Genomic DNA, 17,366 nt, shown 5'->3' with positions numbered 1-17,366 from the left:
TTACTTTGTGCCAAATGTCATTCATGCTGGCAAGTTTGACATTAAGAGTATGATAGTTTCTTTATTAAATGATTGGAAATCAAGTTTGAAATAACCTGAACAACAGTCTCTAAGTGAATCAAGTCATTTAAGCATGTGTAAACTATGTAAGGGTTTAAAATTGTGTATAAAACCTGGCCAAGAATTCCTATCAATCAAAGCAGGCTAAAACCAATATGTTAGGGTAAGATTAATGTTATTGGTTGATCTGACCAACATCACCATTAAATGTTAGAAACAAACAAAAGAAGAACTTTATCATCATTACCTATCTCCCACTTGACATAGAAATCAGAATTTCAGGTATCTAAAACCCTAACCTAACCTACTTAGACTAGCACAGAGATTATAGAACAACTAGATGCCAACACCATCACATAATGTCTTTACAAAGTTTACATCATGTTGGCAGATCTACATTAACAAAGCAACCATTAAATGTAAACAATATAAATCCATGACAAAGTCACAAGTGAGACAATTTGAAATAAAAATACGAAATCATTGGAAATGAATCACTCTACAGTATTTAATTTGAAACAATAAACAAAAGAAGAGGTTAACATGAATAACAATGTCTTTAGATTGAAAAAAAAGGCTTATTAAATGATTCCAAACAATGATTTTTTTTTTTTGATTTTTTTAAAACAAACTATTGGCTTCTGAATTTGTATGTGCAGTGAAATGTTGAATACAATATTATACATTCCAAAGAAAATGGCAAAAGAACTATACACAAAATGATATAAATAATTAAAAGAGACTTGAATCAAATAATGAATGGCCACCATCAATAAATAAAATGTACATTAAAAACAAAAAAGCTTTTAGAAAGCTCTTCCATCCTAACATGTCAAACAACATATCAAGTTGAATTGAAAAATAAATATCACAGTTGTGAAAATGTACACAATTTATTTGGCATTGGCTTGCTGCCTACTTATCACAGAACATGGCTATCAAGTTTAGATGATGAACAGAAAGATGGCAATAGAGTACATATTGTTCTAATATAACATGGCTGCTGTATGCGCAGAGTGCTTCTCTAAAACACTCAAAAAAAAAACATTGAGTGGAAAGTGATGGCTTTCCTGAGATTAAAAAAAACAAAAAAACTAATAGCCATCAAAACTACGTACCAGACATCACATTTCTTTTAAAATGTGTTTTAACCCACGAAGCGTCTTAAGAAACTTTTCTGTGGCGTTCGGGGAGTTTTAGCATTTTTAATGCATGTTAGAAAATGGTCTTAAAATGCCATAAAGTGAAGGTTGATATCCATGTTTTATATATATTCTGAAAGGTAATTGGACAGCGAACACTATAGATCATATATTGAACACCTGAATTTGATCAGTTGACCTTGACCCTGACCTAATTAGTATGATTGATTTTTTTTATCAACAAAAAAGCTTGTTTGCTGACCTCTGCGAGAAACATTTTTAGAGCTATAACAAAAGTTTTGATGTAATTGGATAGCCCATTCATTTTCCTTTATAAATAGATATAATTTTGTTAAAAATGGACCATTAGATTTGAAAAAAAAAATTTTTTTAGTGACTTGGTTACCCTTTTAATACAAGTAACAGTGAAGGAAAAAAAAATAGATAAAAATCTTTTTTTTTTGTTCAGTTAAGTTAAAAGCATTTAAAGATTGAAAAAATAGAATACTTAATGCATAAAGAAGTCAATATTATCATTAATATGCTTCAATCTATCTTAAAATGTCTTAAATTTCACTAAATTTTGACTAGGTCTAGGTGCAGATCCAGTCCGGTCTCTAGTCTAGAGTCTAGATATAGAGTCTAGATATAGACTCTAGACTTTAGATGACTACGGACAGTACGGACATAAATCATCGGCCACTTCATGAATAGATCTAGATCTAATATATAAAATATTCTCATTATTCCTAGATCTAAATCTAATTGTAATATTAAAAAAGAACAACTAAAAGTATTTGAAACTTTATGTTTTGTAACATCTCATGGACCTGGGCTAGCATCGGACATTGCAAGAAAAATTCGCCGGTGAATAATCAGCATGTAAACACAAAAACAGATGGGGAAATGGGCTATTTTTGGATCTGACAGGAAGAAGAATGTCTAATAGATCTGAAGTTTAAAAATGGTCACTTTAAAACGTGGATTGGAATAGAAAATCATCAGTCTAAAGTCGGCCGATTATATCGGCCGGGACGCCACAGAAACGAAATGTGGGCCGATATAATCGGCCGACGACGCTTCGTGGGTTAAGATTTAAAAAAAAACAACTTATCTAATGAATGCTTAATACAAAGTCAGAAAGTAATATAAATATGAATAATACTATAAAATACACTAATAGGAATGAAATGATAGTAGTTCCTCATCATCTGGGTGAGGTGTATTAGAGCCCATTTGATCTGTGGCCATCATAATACTGAGATATTATTTGTTTGATATAACTAACAGCCATCTTGACTATTCCCAAACAAATGACGGGTACTTATGTAAGCATGGGTGTGCAAAGTAAGATTGTCCACATTTTATATGGTTTTAAACCCAATACCCTCCATTTAACAAACCTACTGCTCAAACACCATTTATCAAAAATAAATTTTTAAAGTTTCTATTATTAGAAGCTTTTGTTTTCTTTGAAGGACCTCATTCCAAGTCACACTGTGTTTATTGAGCTTTCTACCCTCAGAATTGACCATGCAGTTAATCTTTTTGTGCTGCGTTGCTAATACGTGAATGTAAAATTGTGTGTGTGTGTTTGGGAAAAAAAAAAGGGGGAGGGGGTTTTGTCTTTAGAGCTCAATAAAAATCATTATAAATCTTTCAGACTACACATTTTTGAAATCCTAGTTCCAAGTCATTTTAGTTAAAACCAAAATTAAACCAAAAATATGAAAAATGTACAAGGTTTTAGCCCTGGATCTTAAAAGACATTCTTCCATCATAGTTTTTTTTTTTTTAAAGGCATTCAAATAACAAGAACATTCTGAGAATACTGAGACAAGATATAGCAAAACCAAATATTACAGATTAACAAAATATATACAAGTTGTGAGTAACATGACAAGCAAAAAAAAAATCATCATAGAGCTTTGGTTTCAATGCTACATTTCTTGTTCTACAATAATGTAAACCAGAATGTTTAACAAGAAATGTCAACTTAGGACAAAGCATTTCATGAACATTTTGGGGGTGAAGTCACATTATCATACAAAGAGAAAGAGGGGAAAGCTGCCTAATTAAAAACACATTAGGAATGTTCAAATCTTGCCAAATTTGTACAATGAAATGAATGGTTTAATAATGAGTACTTGGATATGATTGGACATTAAAAGAAAACTAAGTAAATGCAACATTTCTGTGAGCAGTTTGACTTCAGCACAATTTGGCCTATCTATGAGACATTTCATTTAAAAACAAATGTTTTGGCCACTGCTATTTTCTTAAGAACAGATACGCTCAGATAATGATTAATTTTTCAACATAATTAAAAATAATTATTTAAGCATTCTCCTTTCAAGAACAACCTGGCGACATGTTCTAGCGAATGGCTCTATCCTTTCAGCTGGTACATGTGTAGTCTACTCTTTTCACAATTAATATATTTATTATTATTTATTGCATCAGTAGTTTAGATAAAGAATGGTTAAGGAGCATGCAGTATTTCGAGATAACAATAGAAAAAAGAGTACTGGTGAATTTATATTTGGTAATTACATGTTTTTTTTAATCTTTTGTCAATAATGTTCAGGAGAAAATCAGATATTAAAAAAATATTCATAAATCCTTTGGTCTTAAAATACTAATATAAGCACCTTTTTTATGGCTGTTCACTTTACCATCATTCCTGAAGATTGAATGTAAGGACACTTATGGTACTACAATGGTGTCAGCATCAATGAGGTAGAATGTGTTTGTAGGCTAGATGGGCAAGTTTTCTAGTGAACTCTGTCAAGGCTGATACATGAAAGAAGAACTCATTGTCATTGGCATCATCTGTGCAGAAAGATAACCCACACACAATTAAAGTAGGCTCTTACAGTAAATAAAATTCTTCTAACATTTGTTTAATTATATCTACTAAAATATAAAAAAAATAATTCTTTCCTTAGACCTGTTTAGGTGTACAATAATGTGAAAATCTAACATTGAAATGAAAATTTTAAAAAAGCTTGCCTGAGTCAGTAAATTCATGTGTATCTAAAACCAGCTCTTTGAATGTGTCCAAGATTCTATTCAGAAAGACAAGTTTCTCCCTGGGATTCTCTATGACAGCAATGATACAGTCCATCATGGTCATCACTTGATTGATACTATGGTTGTGCTTAACACAAACCTGAAACACAATAGTCATTGAACAGACTGGTTCCATGAAGTAAAAAAAACAGGTTTAACAGGCTAGATTTTTAATATGAAAAAGTTAAACATATTTGAGCCCCAAAATTCAATTTCCAACAATCCAGGGCATGTCAAGATAGATAACTGTTCCGGTCAATCAAACTGTAACCATTGTAACCACCAATGTCTTCTTTAGTGATTGTGGCATGTGAATGTATATTTTGGTTTTCTATAGTTATAATGTCTTGTTTGGTGCAATGCACAAATAGTAAGACAAATTTCCTTAGGAACAATAAAGATTATAATTATTATTAATGTCCTTTTTCCCATTACCTTCTAACTCTAATTAACTAGAATGGATGCCTGGTTGTCATCACATGTTGTTCTGGGCTTAAACAATGCCCAATACTATTTCCAGCTCCCTGTATGAGGTTTGGATTAGAACAATATAATCTTTATTTCTGAAGGAAAAACTATATAATGTTGAAAAAATATATCACCAGTGTTCTCATCAGATGTTTTACTTTCTTAAATCTTGCTCTCATGATGATGTAAGTTAGTCTGTTATAATTGTGAACAGTGTAAGATTATAACAGTATTGCCTTTCACTTTTTCTATAGTTGTTATTTTAATTCCCTTATAATCATAAATTAAATGATGTTGTTCAATGTCCAGTTCAGGAAGTAGAGACATGGTGGTGAAGTAGAAATATTCTTACGCTTGAAGTAAATGACTTCCTTGTGTTTTCTTTCAGTTGGTGAAAATTTGGTAATTATTTTATTCAATCATATAAAAAAAAATTATTGAAGTATAGTACCACTAGCCCAAGAATTGAAGAAAAAAAGAAACATTATTAAAATGAGAAAATTATTAATTATAATCATACAAATCAGACAAGACCAGCCACACATAAAATTGGATGTAGCTAAATTATGGTAGTTGTCATCTGGCATATTGTAGCAAAATCAATAATAAACTTTTATCTTTGTATTTTTTTTAGCCTGGAAACAAAAAAGTTTTCATCATATTGCTATAACTTAGCCAAATAACCTCAACGAAAGGATTATGAAATAACAAAATAGAATGTTTAATAACCAAATAGGAAACTAGATCTAGAATTACACTAATCACATCACAAGAGTCGTTTTCATCTCGAATCATCGGCCATCTTTTTTCTTCCTCTGTTCTCTATCGTGTCCTCTGGTACACAATGTCGCGCCAAATGACAGTGCGCAATGTAGAGTCATAACATTGCCCCCTCCTTAGTTATGTTCGTCCCGAACATGACCAGATTTTCGCTAGGGCTGAAGAATTGTCAGTGCAGATGAAGTTCTGGCAAGAAAGTTATAGTCCCACTGGAGGCCAGGTCATAAACACACTGTCATTTCAAGCCATCTCCAGAAGGTAGGCCTGTCTACACATGTCCATTAACCACATTATCAGTGTCCAGTTTCCGCTGAAATTGATTCATCTTTTACTCTGCTTTGTGAAGGCAGACGTACACACGTTTGTCAAGTCAAGACCTGTTGATGGTTTTTCTGGTATTTGCATTCTTCATTCGAGGTGCCGCCCGTACAGTTCTTATTAAATTTCTGTCTGCAGTTAGTAGTGGTAGCCAAACAGGAGTATTGGACACAGACCCAACGTTGTCTGATTTGGTCATGCCCATTGAAGCACTCATATCAAGGACATCGAAAGCAATAGTTTCACTCTGCCTGTAGGTCACTCTTCTAGTTTCTTCATCTAGCGTTTTCTTTTCGGGTCCGCGCTTATCGTTGAAAAGGTTGCCACTTTCTTTATCTTGAAAGCTAGACGCATCTGATGTGTCATTATGATCATCGACGGCGCTGCCACCACCAACACTTTCCTTGTAACTACCCGTATAGCCACAACAGTGATTGGTTGATGTTTCAATCTCCGCTCTTCTAGGATGTAGCTGGCCTTCCAGTTCGATCCACTTCAGTTTGTCCCTTTTATGATACCTGTTTACTGACAGATTAGACCACTTTGGTATGGTCGTATGTTCGATTCGTTTCACCTGAATGCCTTCCACACCATCATCAAGCAATGGGAACTCTATGTGTCCATATTGTAAAGTTCCACTTCCAATGTTTAGAGATAAACCGAATTCCTGCATAAAATCCAGACCAAGGATGCAATCGTCGACAACATTGGCGATCAGAAAATCATGACTAAATGGTTGACTTCCTATTTCAAAATTAAGCCGTACCTGTCCTAATATAGGTAACAGTTCGCCACCTGCCGTTTTAAGAGTAGAGCCATTCACTCGTATTATTTCCCGATCACCAATCAGACTGGGTCCAACTATCGACCGCGTAGCCCCTGTGTCCAAGAGGAACCTATAAGAACCAGCGCCAATCTTTCCCTGCACTCTCAAGGTTCTGCTTTGTTCTAACACTCTGAAAGGAGTCTTTATTCTCGGGGTTTCGATTTCCTGGGCTGCCCGTTCTTGCTCCCTAAGCCCGTAGAATCGTAGCGGTTGACGTTCCGATGCACAGCCTTGGCCTTGAAACAACATGTTACAATTCCTCCGTAAATGACCTGGAGTGTTACAATTCCAACAACGAAAAGTCTTTTTACTACGCCTTGAGGTCTGATAATGTTCCCGTTCATTTAAAGCCTTTTCTACCATTCTTCGAATCCGCCTCGGCAGATCCTCCTCTTCCGCCACATTTAACGTCCGACAATAGTGTATGCTCCTCGCTGAAACTTCGGCCGCCTCGTAGGACAGGGCATAGATGAGGGCTTCGTTGATTTTCCGTTTTCCGCTTATTCGGATGGCTTTCTTAAGTTCCGAATCTCGCACTCCATCTATGAAAGCATCTGTGACCAGAACATCCAGAAGTTCCTGTGTTGCCGATGGGTAGGCAAGACGGGCGAGACGTTCCACGTCTGCTGCTAATTCCTGTAATGTCTCTCCGTTTTTCTGTTGTCGATTCTTTAATTGCATCCTGAAAACTTCCTGCAGGTGTTCATTGCCGTATCGTAGTTCCATTGTTTTGACCATGGCATCGTAGTCTGTCCGATCCGTCATAGTCTGTATCAATTCGGCTGCCTTGCCTCTGAGTGCCAACATGAGACCAGTTGCCCTATCTGCCTTGGTAACCCATCTGTTGACTTGCGCCGCCGCCTCGAATTGTAATCGATACGCTGACCAAGACACAGAGCCGTCAAACACCGGTGGTTTAATCTTCCCCGTCATTTCAGTCACAGTAGCTCCCACATCTTGTTTCTTTTCCAGCTCAGTCTTCATTTCATTTCGTAATTGTTGAATTTTAGAATCAACATCTCCCACCATTTGGGACCTTAATTCAGCGACCTCATTTCTTAATTGTTGTTTGAAACTGTCTATGCCATTTTTCAATTCGGTCACAAATGATTTTATAGAGCCCAGTTCATTACCCATTTCTTTTTTAAGTTCATCCTTTAATGATTTCATGTCTTCTTTCATCGAGTTCCCTATGTCAGTATTTGTTTTGCCTTGTTCTTGCATCATGTTCCAAAGCTCCATCATAGTCGGTTCTATTTCAAACTCATAGGTCTCCGGGTCCTGTTCTTCCTCTATCATGCTTTGCCTAAGACGCTCCATAAGTGCCTCCTTGTTGCCGCTCACCTTCAGCTCTCTACCTCTGAGTTCCTGCCTAAGTTCCTGTAATGACAGTTGACTAAGTGTTTTCTTAGACGCCATCTAGTATTAAAACGTTGATCAACTAAAATCAAAACTTATGTTGATTTACCCGAAAATGGACTCGTTCAATGTCCCATACATAGATCTAGAACATCTTCTCCCCTTTCGTTGAGGATCCCACTTCTGACACCAATTGCTATAACTTAGCCAAATAACCTCAACGAAAGGATTATGAAATAACAAAATAGAATGTTTAATAACCAAATAGGAAACTAGATCTAGAATTACACTAATCACATCACAAGAGTCGTTTTCATCTCGAATCATCGGCCATCTTTTTTCTTCCTCTGTTCTCTATCGTGTCCTCTGGTACACAATGTCGCGCCAAATGACAGTGCGCAATGTAGAGTCATAACAATATTTTTAATCTATTGCATTTATTAAGTAGTCAGTGTGCACAATCTTTCTGTGGGCTTTTTATTTTACTGCTTTATAATTGTACTCATAATGTCTATACCTTGTGATGAGCTAATTTCATTTAAACTGTACCTAATAATCTCATAGATTGTTTTGTATAATTTATTCCCCCTATTTAATTATAAATGATTTGAGGCCAATGCGATAAAGTGACTGAGACATTAGAAAACCTGATTCTTGAAAACACTATGAACGTAAAAACACTTTTACATGAAAGCCATGCCCCACTCTATTTATAGATTTACAACATTATCTTTTATGATTCTTTATGCATTCATATCAAGCAACCTAACTCCTAAGTAATAATACAGAGGCATAAAGTAAAACAATTAGCATGCATTTTACTAAATAAAATGTGTAATTCTTTAGTTGGTTTTAGCTGTTTATTATTTAACAATATTTTTTTTATATCCAAGTCCCTAGCATTAAAACTATATTATGAAATACAAATTTACTAGCATACTCACAAGACATAATGATGCAATGATGCTAGCAAGTTCCACATATTTTCCATTGATAGCTTTGCTGGCTAAGAGTTTTGTTGCCAAGCATTCTCCACATGCAAGAAGTAAGCCAGCAATATTCTCTACTAACCAATCTTCTGGAGTACCTAACAACCATATCAACCACATCAGTCAGAAGGCCATATCCAAAAGATCTTCAATTATTATTAATACAATGATTTTTTTTTTCTTTTAGAAGAATTCACAACTAATATACATAATGAATAGTTATATTGTTTAAAAAGTTTGTAAAGCGAATTTTTGTGGAAACAAGGAAAAGTAAAGACTCAAGTTAAACTTCAATGAACCAATAGACACTGAAACAAATGACCCCTTTATCTCTAGGACATTTGGTTCAATTATTAATTTACTGTTTTCTTTAGAGAAAAGAAGATATAGACTTGTAGTGATTTAACGGAACAAGATACAAAACAACAACTAAATTAATAGTATTGAAGCTAACTACTTTATAACAAGCCCTATTCTTTTCAACTTAGTATTGAAGCTGAATACTTTACAACAAGTCCTATTTTTTCAACTTAGTATTGAAGCTAACTATTTTACAAGTCCTATTCTTTTCAACTAAGTATTGAAGCTAACTACTTTATAACAAGCCCTATTCTTTTCAACTTAGTATTGAAGCTGAATACTTTACAACAAGTCCTATTCTTTTCAACTTAGTATTGAAGCTAACTACTTTATTACAAGCCCTATTCTTTTCAACTTAGTAGAAGGTAATATGCCTTTCCTTCCCCTTTCCATACTATAATTGGTAGATAATAAGCATGGACTCCAAAACTAGTACTTACTAGTCATTTCATCAATAATACTTATGATTTCATCACTGGTCCATTCAGTGCTGTGGAGGTGAAGCAGCTGAAGAATGCTGGAGATACTGCTGAAGAAGATTGATGAATGCTCTGTGTCCACTGGAGTGGTCTCACTCATCTCATGCCACTGGATCTCACCAGCTGAAATATAGTAACAGCCTAATTAGTATAATTTACTCAAGTTTTATACTCAGACAGTAGTACTTACCTTTACTCACCAATATTTTGAACAGTAATGAAAAAAACCCACAATTCAATGATAACAGAAAAATATTGGGTAGCTGAGTCTAAACAGGATAAGGGGGCAATAAGAATACAAATATAGTATTGCTGTTTGCATTATTTCTATTGCTCTCCCCTGCATACTTTTATGTTTTGTAACTAAAATCTTTTGATAAAATTAACCCTCACTTGAAAAATTAACTTACAAACATCTAATTTTATTGATCTATCACATTACTCTTATTGCATTGATAAAAATCCTGCATGATGATTGCTTTAAAAGAAATTTCATCAATGCAACTCAGTATGTTATAAAAAAAAAAAAAAAAAGAAGGAAAATAATAGTTGTCAAAATATTTTTCAAACCAGAAATTACCTCATTTTCTACACTATTATTACGCCAACATTGTGAAAAATGAATACAAGACAAATAACAATATCAAATAAGTTTTTTTTCTTGCTTAATGATTTCATAGTTTTCTGATGAGACGATGAAGAGAGGACATTTTACTATGACTAGAAAGAGACTTGAGTTCCACAGTCCACTGGCTAGAGAAAAGCAAACAGCAACCTAATGTTCAAGATGCTAAAAAAGTATGAACTACAATGTGAGACAGGCTCTGCAGTCTAAAGGAAAGAAAAAATGTACACTGATGAAAATAAACCTTGAAGAGGTGATTTTTAAGTAACGTTTTAAGTCTTTGAGTCCAATCAGCTCTAGCACTAGAAGTAATTGGACTCTGAATGGACAAGATCATTTGGCTGATATAGAAAGGAGAAGGAGGAGAGGGGAGGTCACTCTATCACATATTTCAAATAGACCTTACAAAACTTGAAATATATTAAACACTATAGCAGTTTACTAATTAAAGAAATACTTTACATGTAAAATTTCCAGAATAAATAATGAACAGCAATCTGGCTTGAAAAACTATGGGCCATGGTTTTAAAATTCGACTGATCCAGAATGCCTTGTCTGGTATAGTTGTACATTGGTCTAAGAATATCCATCTAAAAAACTGACGAACAACTCCTTCCAGGTGGCCATGGGAGCCTGTAATGAAAGTTGTTCAAATTTATCATCACAGAAATTAAGGTACAATTTAAAATACAGTTCTCAATACTTAAACACAAAGTCTTTGTAATATGCTACACTGTAGAATACACTAATCTGTTATACTAATATTAATTAAACAAGTTAAAAATATGTCATTAATATTTTAGATTAGTAAGAAGGTTCTTAGTAGAATGTTAATCAGCTTAATAAGGAAAGAAGTCTCAAAGATATTGAAAGAACAAAACTAGTACAGCTGTTATACAGACAGTGATTCAAGTTTCTTAATTGAAATTTTAAATCTATAAAGCCCTATTAGCATAACAAGAATTTTTAAAATGTTTTTTTTGTTTTACTGAAATAACACTTGCTAAAAACTATCTTTTTTTTTATAGGGCTTCATTTCAAAATGTAATCCATATTCTATTTTTTTTTAAATGAATATCATTAAAAGAAAAGTATTCATTAATAAATTTCTTTTCATACATTAATTGCTTATTAAACCATCTTTAAGAAATATATTATTAGAAAAGTTAATTCACATTTTAGTTTGATTTTTAAATGTATATGTCACATTTTAACAGAATTGCAAGCAAAGTAAAATGTTAATAGATTTTATTAGCATAGAGTTAATTTTTCTTTCTTTTTTTGTTAATTAAAATTAGTACTCCACAGCCAAGACACAACGATTCTACTTATCATGCAAGAAAGTGTTATATGAAATGAGCTACCAATCAAAAACTTACACAGCAAAAGTCTGGAATATTAATATATATAAAAAAAATGTTTACAATGTAATTTGAATGTAAATTTGAAATACATGTTTTTAAATGTGAAGAATAATTGTTTTATAGTCAGGTAGATTCAATAAGATGTTTGATATATAATTAAAATGTTTGAATTTACTTGAAGATATTTAAAATGAAAATCAGAAGAATTTAACTAAGCATAACTGAAGTATATTGGGGACATGGTGGCTAAGTGGATAATAGCTTGGTTTCTAAACCTGGGGTTATGGGTTCAAATCTAGGTAAAGTCTGGGTGAATTTTCAGGATTTTTAGGGCGCCCCTGAGTCCACCCAACTCAAACAGGTACATAACTTTAGTTGGGGAAAGTAAAGGCTCTATGACACCTTGCTTGTTATATCAAGGGCAAAGAAGAAAACAGATGACCTTAAGATCATCTGCCCTATAATGGCAAGGTTTAAAAGGGGAACTTTTTTTTTTTACTACTAATGAAGTATAAACATGATTATCTACAATATAAAGATATAAATTGTTTCCAAAATATTGGTATTGAAACTTCACCTGGTTTACTTGACACTACTGTCTTGACATGTTTGGTGATACACATGTGCTGGCATATTGTGTCAAATGCTCTCTGGCACTCACTGTCATCCCAGCCAGCAATGACTGTGTGTAGAAACTTTCCAAAACACAAGAGAGCTATGCAACGTGACGGGTCTTTACAATTGTCAGAATTGCTACAGGCTATCTGTGTAATGGAAGATTTAGTACTACTATAGCTCACATCAAACATTCAGAATTCATTAACTCTAAACAAAGTCTTTAGTCATGGCTATATAATATAGCTGAATCTGGTTAAGCACACCACTGGTTAAATGAACCTGCTGCTTAATTTGAGAGAATCCTGAAACAAATCCTATAATATAGCCAAACCCAGTTAATCTGATCAGCTTAAATGAACACTTAACTGAAAAGAAATTAGTTATTTAGAGATTAGCCAAGGAGTTTACATGAGTGGCCTTGATTTAAATGGTAAAATAAAACAATAAAATGTATACTCAGGACATAATTGAATGTATGGCCATTTGTGGTTAAGTAGCAAATTCATATGACTTTTCAAATAAGATAAGAGCTATTTAGTATAGTGTCCATTGGAGTTGGTTTCTAAAATCTATATAGCTCTAATAAAGAATCTGTCAACTTGATAATCATAACATTTAATGCAAACCAAAACAAATAAAAACCTTACCCTAGTCAGGAATTCATTTATGATTTTTAATCTATCTTTTGTGGCATAGAGACAAGTTGATCGCTTAACCAACAAGCCTGAAATGTAAACAATAAAGCATTTAGTATACAACATATGTGAGTAAGAACAATTTATTGAAATTTCAATGTCAAAAAAGATCTACCAATACTTTAAATAAAAACAATTATAATACCTTCTTCATCTCTTGACTAATGGGCTTTCTTCTTTATTTATAAGTAGTTAAATATGTTTCTTTTGTTTGAAATGTTTTGGATGTTCCTTCAGAATTGAAGAGTATTACATCCTACCCTAAACCCCAGGATGGTGAGCACAGTTCAAATCTGGGACCATCAAGAGGAAAATCCAGAGCAAATCCCAGGCATCTTATTAAATTATATGCTGTATTTTATATAGGCTATAATAACCATGAATATGATTGGCCTCAAGAAAGTATAGTGAAGTTAAACTTCATTCTCACTAGTCTAAATGATTTGAAAACTGAATGATTTTATTGAATTGTAGTGTAGAATATCACTAAAAAAAACAACTAAGTGCCTAAGAAATGACTTTCAAAAATATTTATATCCACACAATAAATAAGGAACTTAATTTTTGTCAATATTTCATTTATCTAGCTTTATAGTTGATTGCTTGATTATACATTTTGTTATCACCAATTAAAAAGAAATAGAAACTTCTTCGAGAAATAGCATTAGCTATTCTCTTTCAGTGGACCATTTTTACAAATGTATTCATGTGGTACAAATCATTGATGTCATCAGTACATTACCTAGTTTATGATATTTGCTTAACATTTCAGTCTGCTGTTCAAGACTCAGGCGTAAATGGAGATCACGATAAGACATACAGTGGGGGCCAGAGAATCGAGTTACTCTGTAACCTTCAATCAAGTTCCTCATTGTTTTTGAGACAATAGTTAAAATGCTGAGGTCTTCAACTGAATAAAATATATATATTGGGCTTTTTTAAACATTTTTTTTTAAATTAGATAACATTTATAATGATATTATGTATAAAAACTGTGAAGTTGAATTATCAAAATGTCTACAAATGGATAATTAAAAATGAATAAGACCTATCTCCATTAAAAAAAAAATGTAAAAAATAAAGTCAGTAATATAAAAATAACAAGACAAAATTTTTTTGGAAATATTAATTTGTTTTTGAATAATGTCTGAATTAGTATATAACATTGTCTTTGATAACATTGTCTTTGAAGTTTTAAATTAGCTCAATTGTGAAAACAAAAATAGCCTTAAATTCATGTTAAAGTGATTATTTACAGTATATCAAAAGGAGCATGAAAAATTAATCTAATTGTGATAACTCAATCTTCACAACATTAAGTAATAAAAAACTAAAACGATATATGTCTGCGACAATAGCATATTAATCAGATTCTTATAAACAAGTAAGTAGGCCTAATGCATAATTAATATAAATAATAATAATATAATAAATAAATCATTTATTTATATATAAAGCAGCAGTAATTTGTTTAAATGAATGCAAAATGTAAGCTTTTAGCTATATTCTGAAGTGAGGAAGTGTAGTTAATATGTTAAAAAAAAAAACAAGCAACCTCAAACATTTTATTGAAATTAGCACAATCGCCAAGGGACAACTAATGATATCTGATCATCTGATCAACCCGGAGAAGCCATAAGCTGATATTTTTTATTCAAAACGTCTAGGGTCATGAATGAGATATATTCACATTGAAAATGAATTATTATATAATGTTTAAGTTTCACCCCCCCCTCCTCCAGTTACGACCTGTAATACTGGAGGAGATTTTACTAAAAGGTGATTATGTTTGAGGGATTATTGCATTTGCATAAAGTAAGTCTACAAATCAAATATATAGTGCACAAAAATATAACAATAAATCTATTTTAAAATTGTTACAAGTCTATATTCAGAGTAATAAGTAATAGTAACTTCATTAATTCATTTAAAAAAATGTTTACTTGTTAAAAACTGGAAAATACTGAAGCGTAATTCAATAGGTATTGCATCAAAATATCCAAGAGGGCAAGAATGAAATGATTCAACCTTTTTAGCGACAGTGTGAACATTTTTTTCTTTAACTGATGATCTGCTGGAGCGCCTAGGCTTCTTGGAGAGTAAGTAAAATTTTATATCCATAATAGCACAGCTGCAGAAAAAAAAAAAACCTAGTCCAGATCAAGTTGTGTTTTTTTTTTTAGAAAAAAAAAAAAAAGGGGGGGGGGGGGGGGGTTAATCAAAACTCAATAGTCAAGCTTATTAATAGATATAGTATGGTAAATCTATCTAAAATCTTATATCTAGTGTCTAATCTAGATCTACATATGAGAATTTTATTAGATCTGGTGCAGAATTTACAAATATACTACACAAGCTATACTTTCTTGGGGACCCGCATAAAAGGTTCAAGGGATATTTTTTTCTTTTCAAAGAAAAAATGCCTGATATGGGTTACAATAAAATAGATTATAGTTATATAAAAGAAGGCAAGGCAATGATAATGAAGGCAATGCTGAAGAGAATCTTGGGTCAAGAGAAAAGTACTGAATCAACATTTATACCTGTGATGGATTCATTAAAGTCTAGCACAAAGGTATACAGTGATGCAGCAAAAAAAAAAAAAAGGGAATCTTATCAAAACTAGAAGCTTCAGAACAAGAAGTCCTTAAAAGAGTTAGTGCTTAATGGCAAATATATCCTGAAGGTGTGAACATGAATATGTATGAGAAGTCAAGAATTTTCACCAATAAGACACAGTAAAGCAGAATATGATAGTCTGACATATCAGAATCTTTACAGGGTTGTATTCAAATATCTTGTCCATCAGCATTCCCCTATTGTAGAAGCAAATTAGCTTTGGAGAAAGATTTAAGAGGTTAAAAAAGAATTTAGAACAAATGAAAAATATGACTCAAGATAAATGAGAATAGATCTATCATCTCTAGATCTAGAGTCTAATGTCTAGATCTAGCCTATAGATTTCTGTAGACCTCTAGACTCTAGTAGGGGAGTTGGTCTAATCAAGAGATCTAGATTTAGATATAGAGATCTAGATCTAGAATCTAGATCTATGAAATTATTATGTCTAGATTATAGAATCTAAAATACTAAATAACTAAATATAAATATAGACCTACAGAGAGTATTAATACTATTATATTAATTATAGAGACAATAGAGTTTACAAGATTATATCAGTTTAACACAAGGTGGCCTTCGCAGTATGCGGGGCCCGGTGCAAGTGTCATACGGTGATATGCCGCTTTACACAGGGTGACAGGCCCAAGAGTAAATCATAGTACCTATAAATAGTATAAAAAGTATAAAGATATCTGCATTATCTGGATTCTAAATCTACTCGTCTCTAGAGTCACTAGAGATCATGAAGGAAGCCGGAAAAGGCTTCTGAAATATTGAATAACAACTTTAGTCTTTAAATTAACTAATTTTAACTATGACTATGACAACTGATCTGGTTTCCGAAGTTGACACTCACACTGAGTGACTGACGCCACTGACAAGGGTATCTTAATTCTGACGTTCTGTCGCAGGGCCCCCTCAACTTGAACTTGCTCAACTTGGCTCAAGCCACTCATGACTCAATCACTCAAGCCTCAAGCCCAAGCGATGGGCCTGTGCCAGCCTGTGGCATTGTCCCACTTGGCCTAAGCCCAATTACTTCATTTAGTCAACATTTTACTAGAATCTAGATTTTAAATAGAGTTAATGTAAGATGGAAGTAAGCCTGTAATCTATATTCAAAAAAAAAAAAAAAAAAAAAAAAAAAAAAAATTACCAATGATTAATTAACTTGAGCTGTTTGAACCAAGACAATAGTTTTACTTTTGCAAACGCTGAAATTAAAGTAGCCTCCCTTAAAAGGGTGCTCAAAAACTTTCGCTTTTTTTTTTTTTTTTCACTACCGTATAATGATTATTAATATTATTAAATGAAAAACGAACTAATACTCATTCTCTGGTACTACCAGGGTCAAGCTTCGTTAGAGTGAAACAAAATTCATTGTAGTCCCTTTAACAGTGTCCACAGACAAATTTTCTGGTGATGTGGCACAGTACTACCCTCGAATTTACATCAATTTGAGAATACGAATTGTTTTAAATACACATGAATGCATTAACGCAGGAAAATGCTTTGTGCCAGAGATTGCCCCAGACCCGGCTGGGGGATGGGAAGTTTTTAGCGCACTCCCATGGCAGACCCCTTTTTGG

At 33.0% G+C, this 17,366-nt stretch overlaps 1 protein-coding gene across 2 annotated transcripts; it reads right to left on the bottom strand.

Moving 5' to 3' along the window:
• Nucleotides 1–560: 560 nt before the first annotated feature.
• On the bottom strand, nt 561–16,989 carry LOC106072338 (F-box only protein 47-like). 2 transcript variants are annotated; one of them, XM_013232697.2, is made up of 10 exons: nt 16,934–16,989; nt 15,099–15,286; nt 13,898–14,065; nt 13,108–13,184; nt 12,420–12,606; nt 10,941–11,111; nt 9,815–9,976; nt 8,970–9,112; nt 4,215–4,374; nt 561–4,034 (listed from the first exon to the last, which is right to left on the bottom strand). In XM_013232697.2, exons 2-10 carry the CDS (start codon nt 15,274–15,276, stop codon nt 3,934–3,936), a joined length of 1,347 nt encoding a protein of 448 aa, XP_013088151.2. In that variant the 5' UTR covers nt 15,277–15,286; nt 16,934–16,989; the 3' UTR covers nt 561–3,933. The 2 variants fall into 2 exon arrangements, with proteins under 2 accessions (XP_013088151.2, XP_013088152.2); XM_013232698.2 differs by lacking the exon at nt 16,934–16,989 and adding an exon at nt 16,634–16,842.
• Nucleotides 16,990–17,366: the final 377 nt, after the last annotated feature.

Source organism: Biomphalaria glabrata, chromosome 10 (assembly GCF_947242115.1).
Source record: "Biomphalaria glabrata chromosome 10, xgBioGlab47.1, whole genome shotgun sequence".
Taxonomy (NCBI): domain Eukaryota; kingdom Metazoa; phylum Mollusca; class Gastropoda; family Planorbidae; genus Biomphalaria; species Biomphalaria glabrata.
Note: the sequence above shows the minus strand (reverse complement) of the source record. Positions and strands in the feature narration are given on the sequence as shown.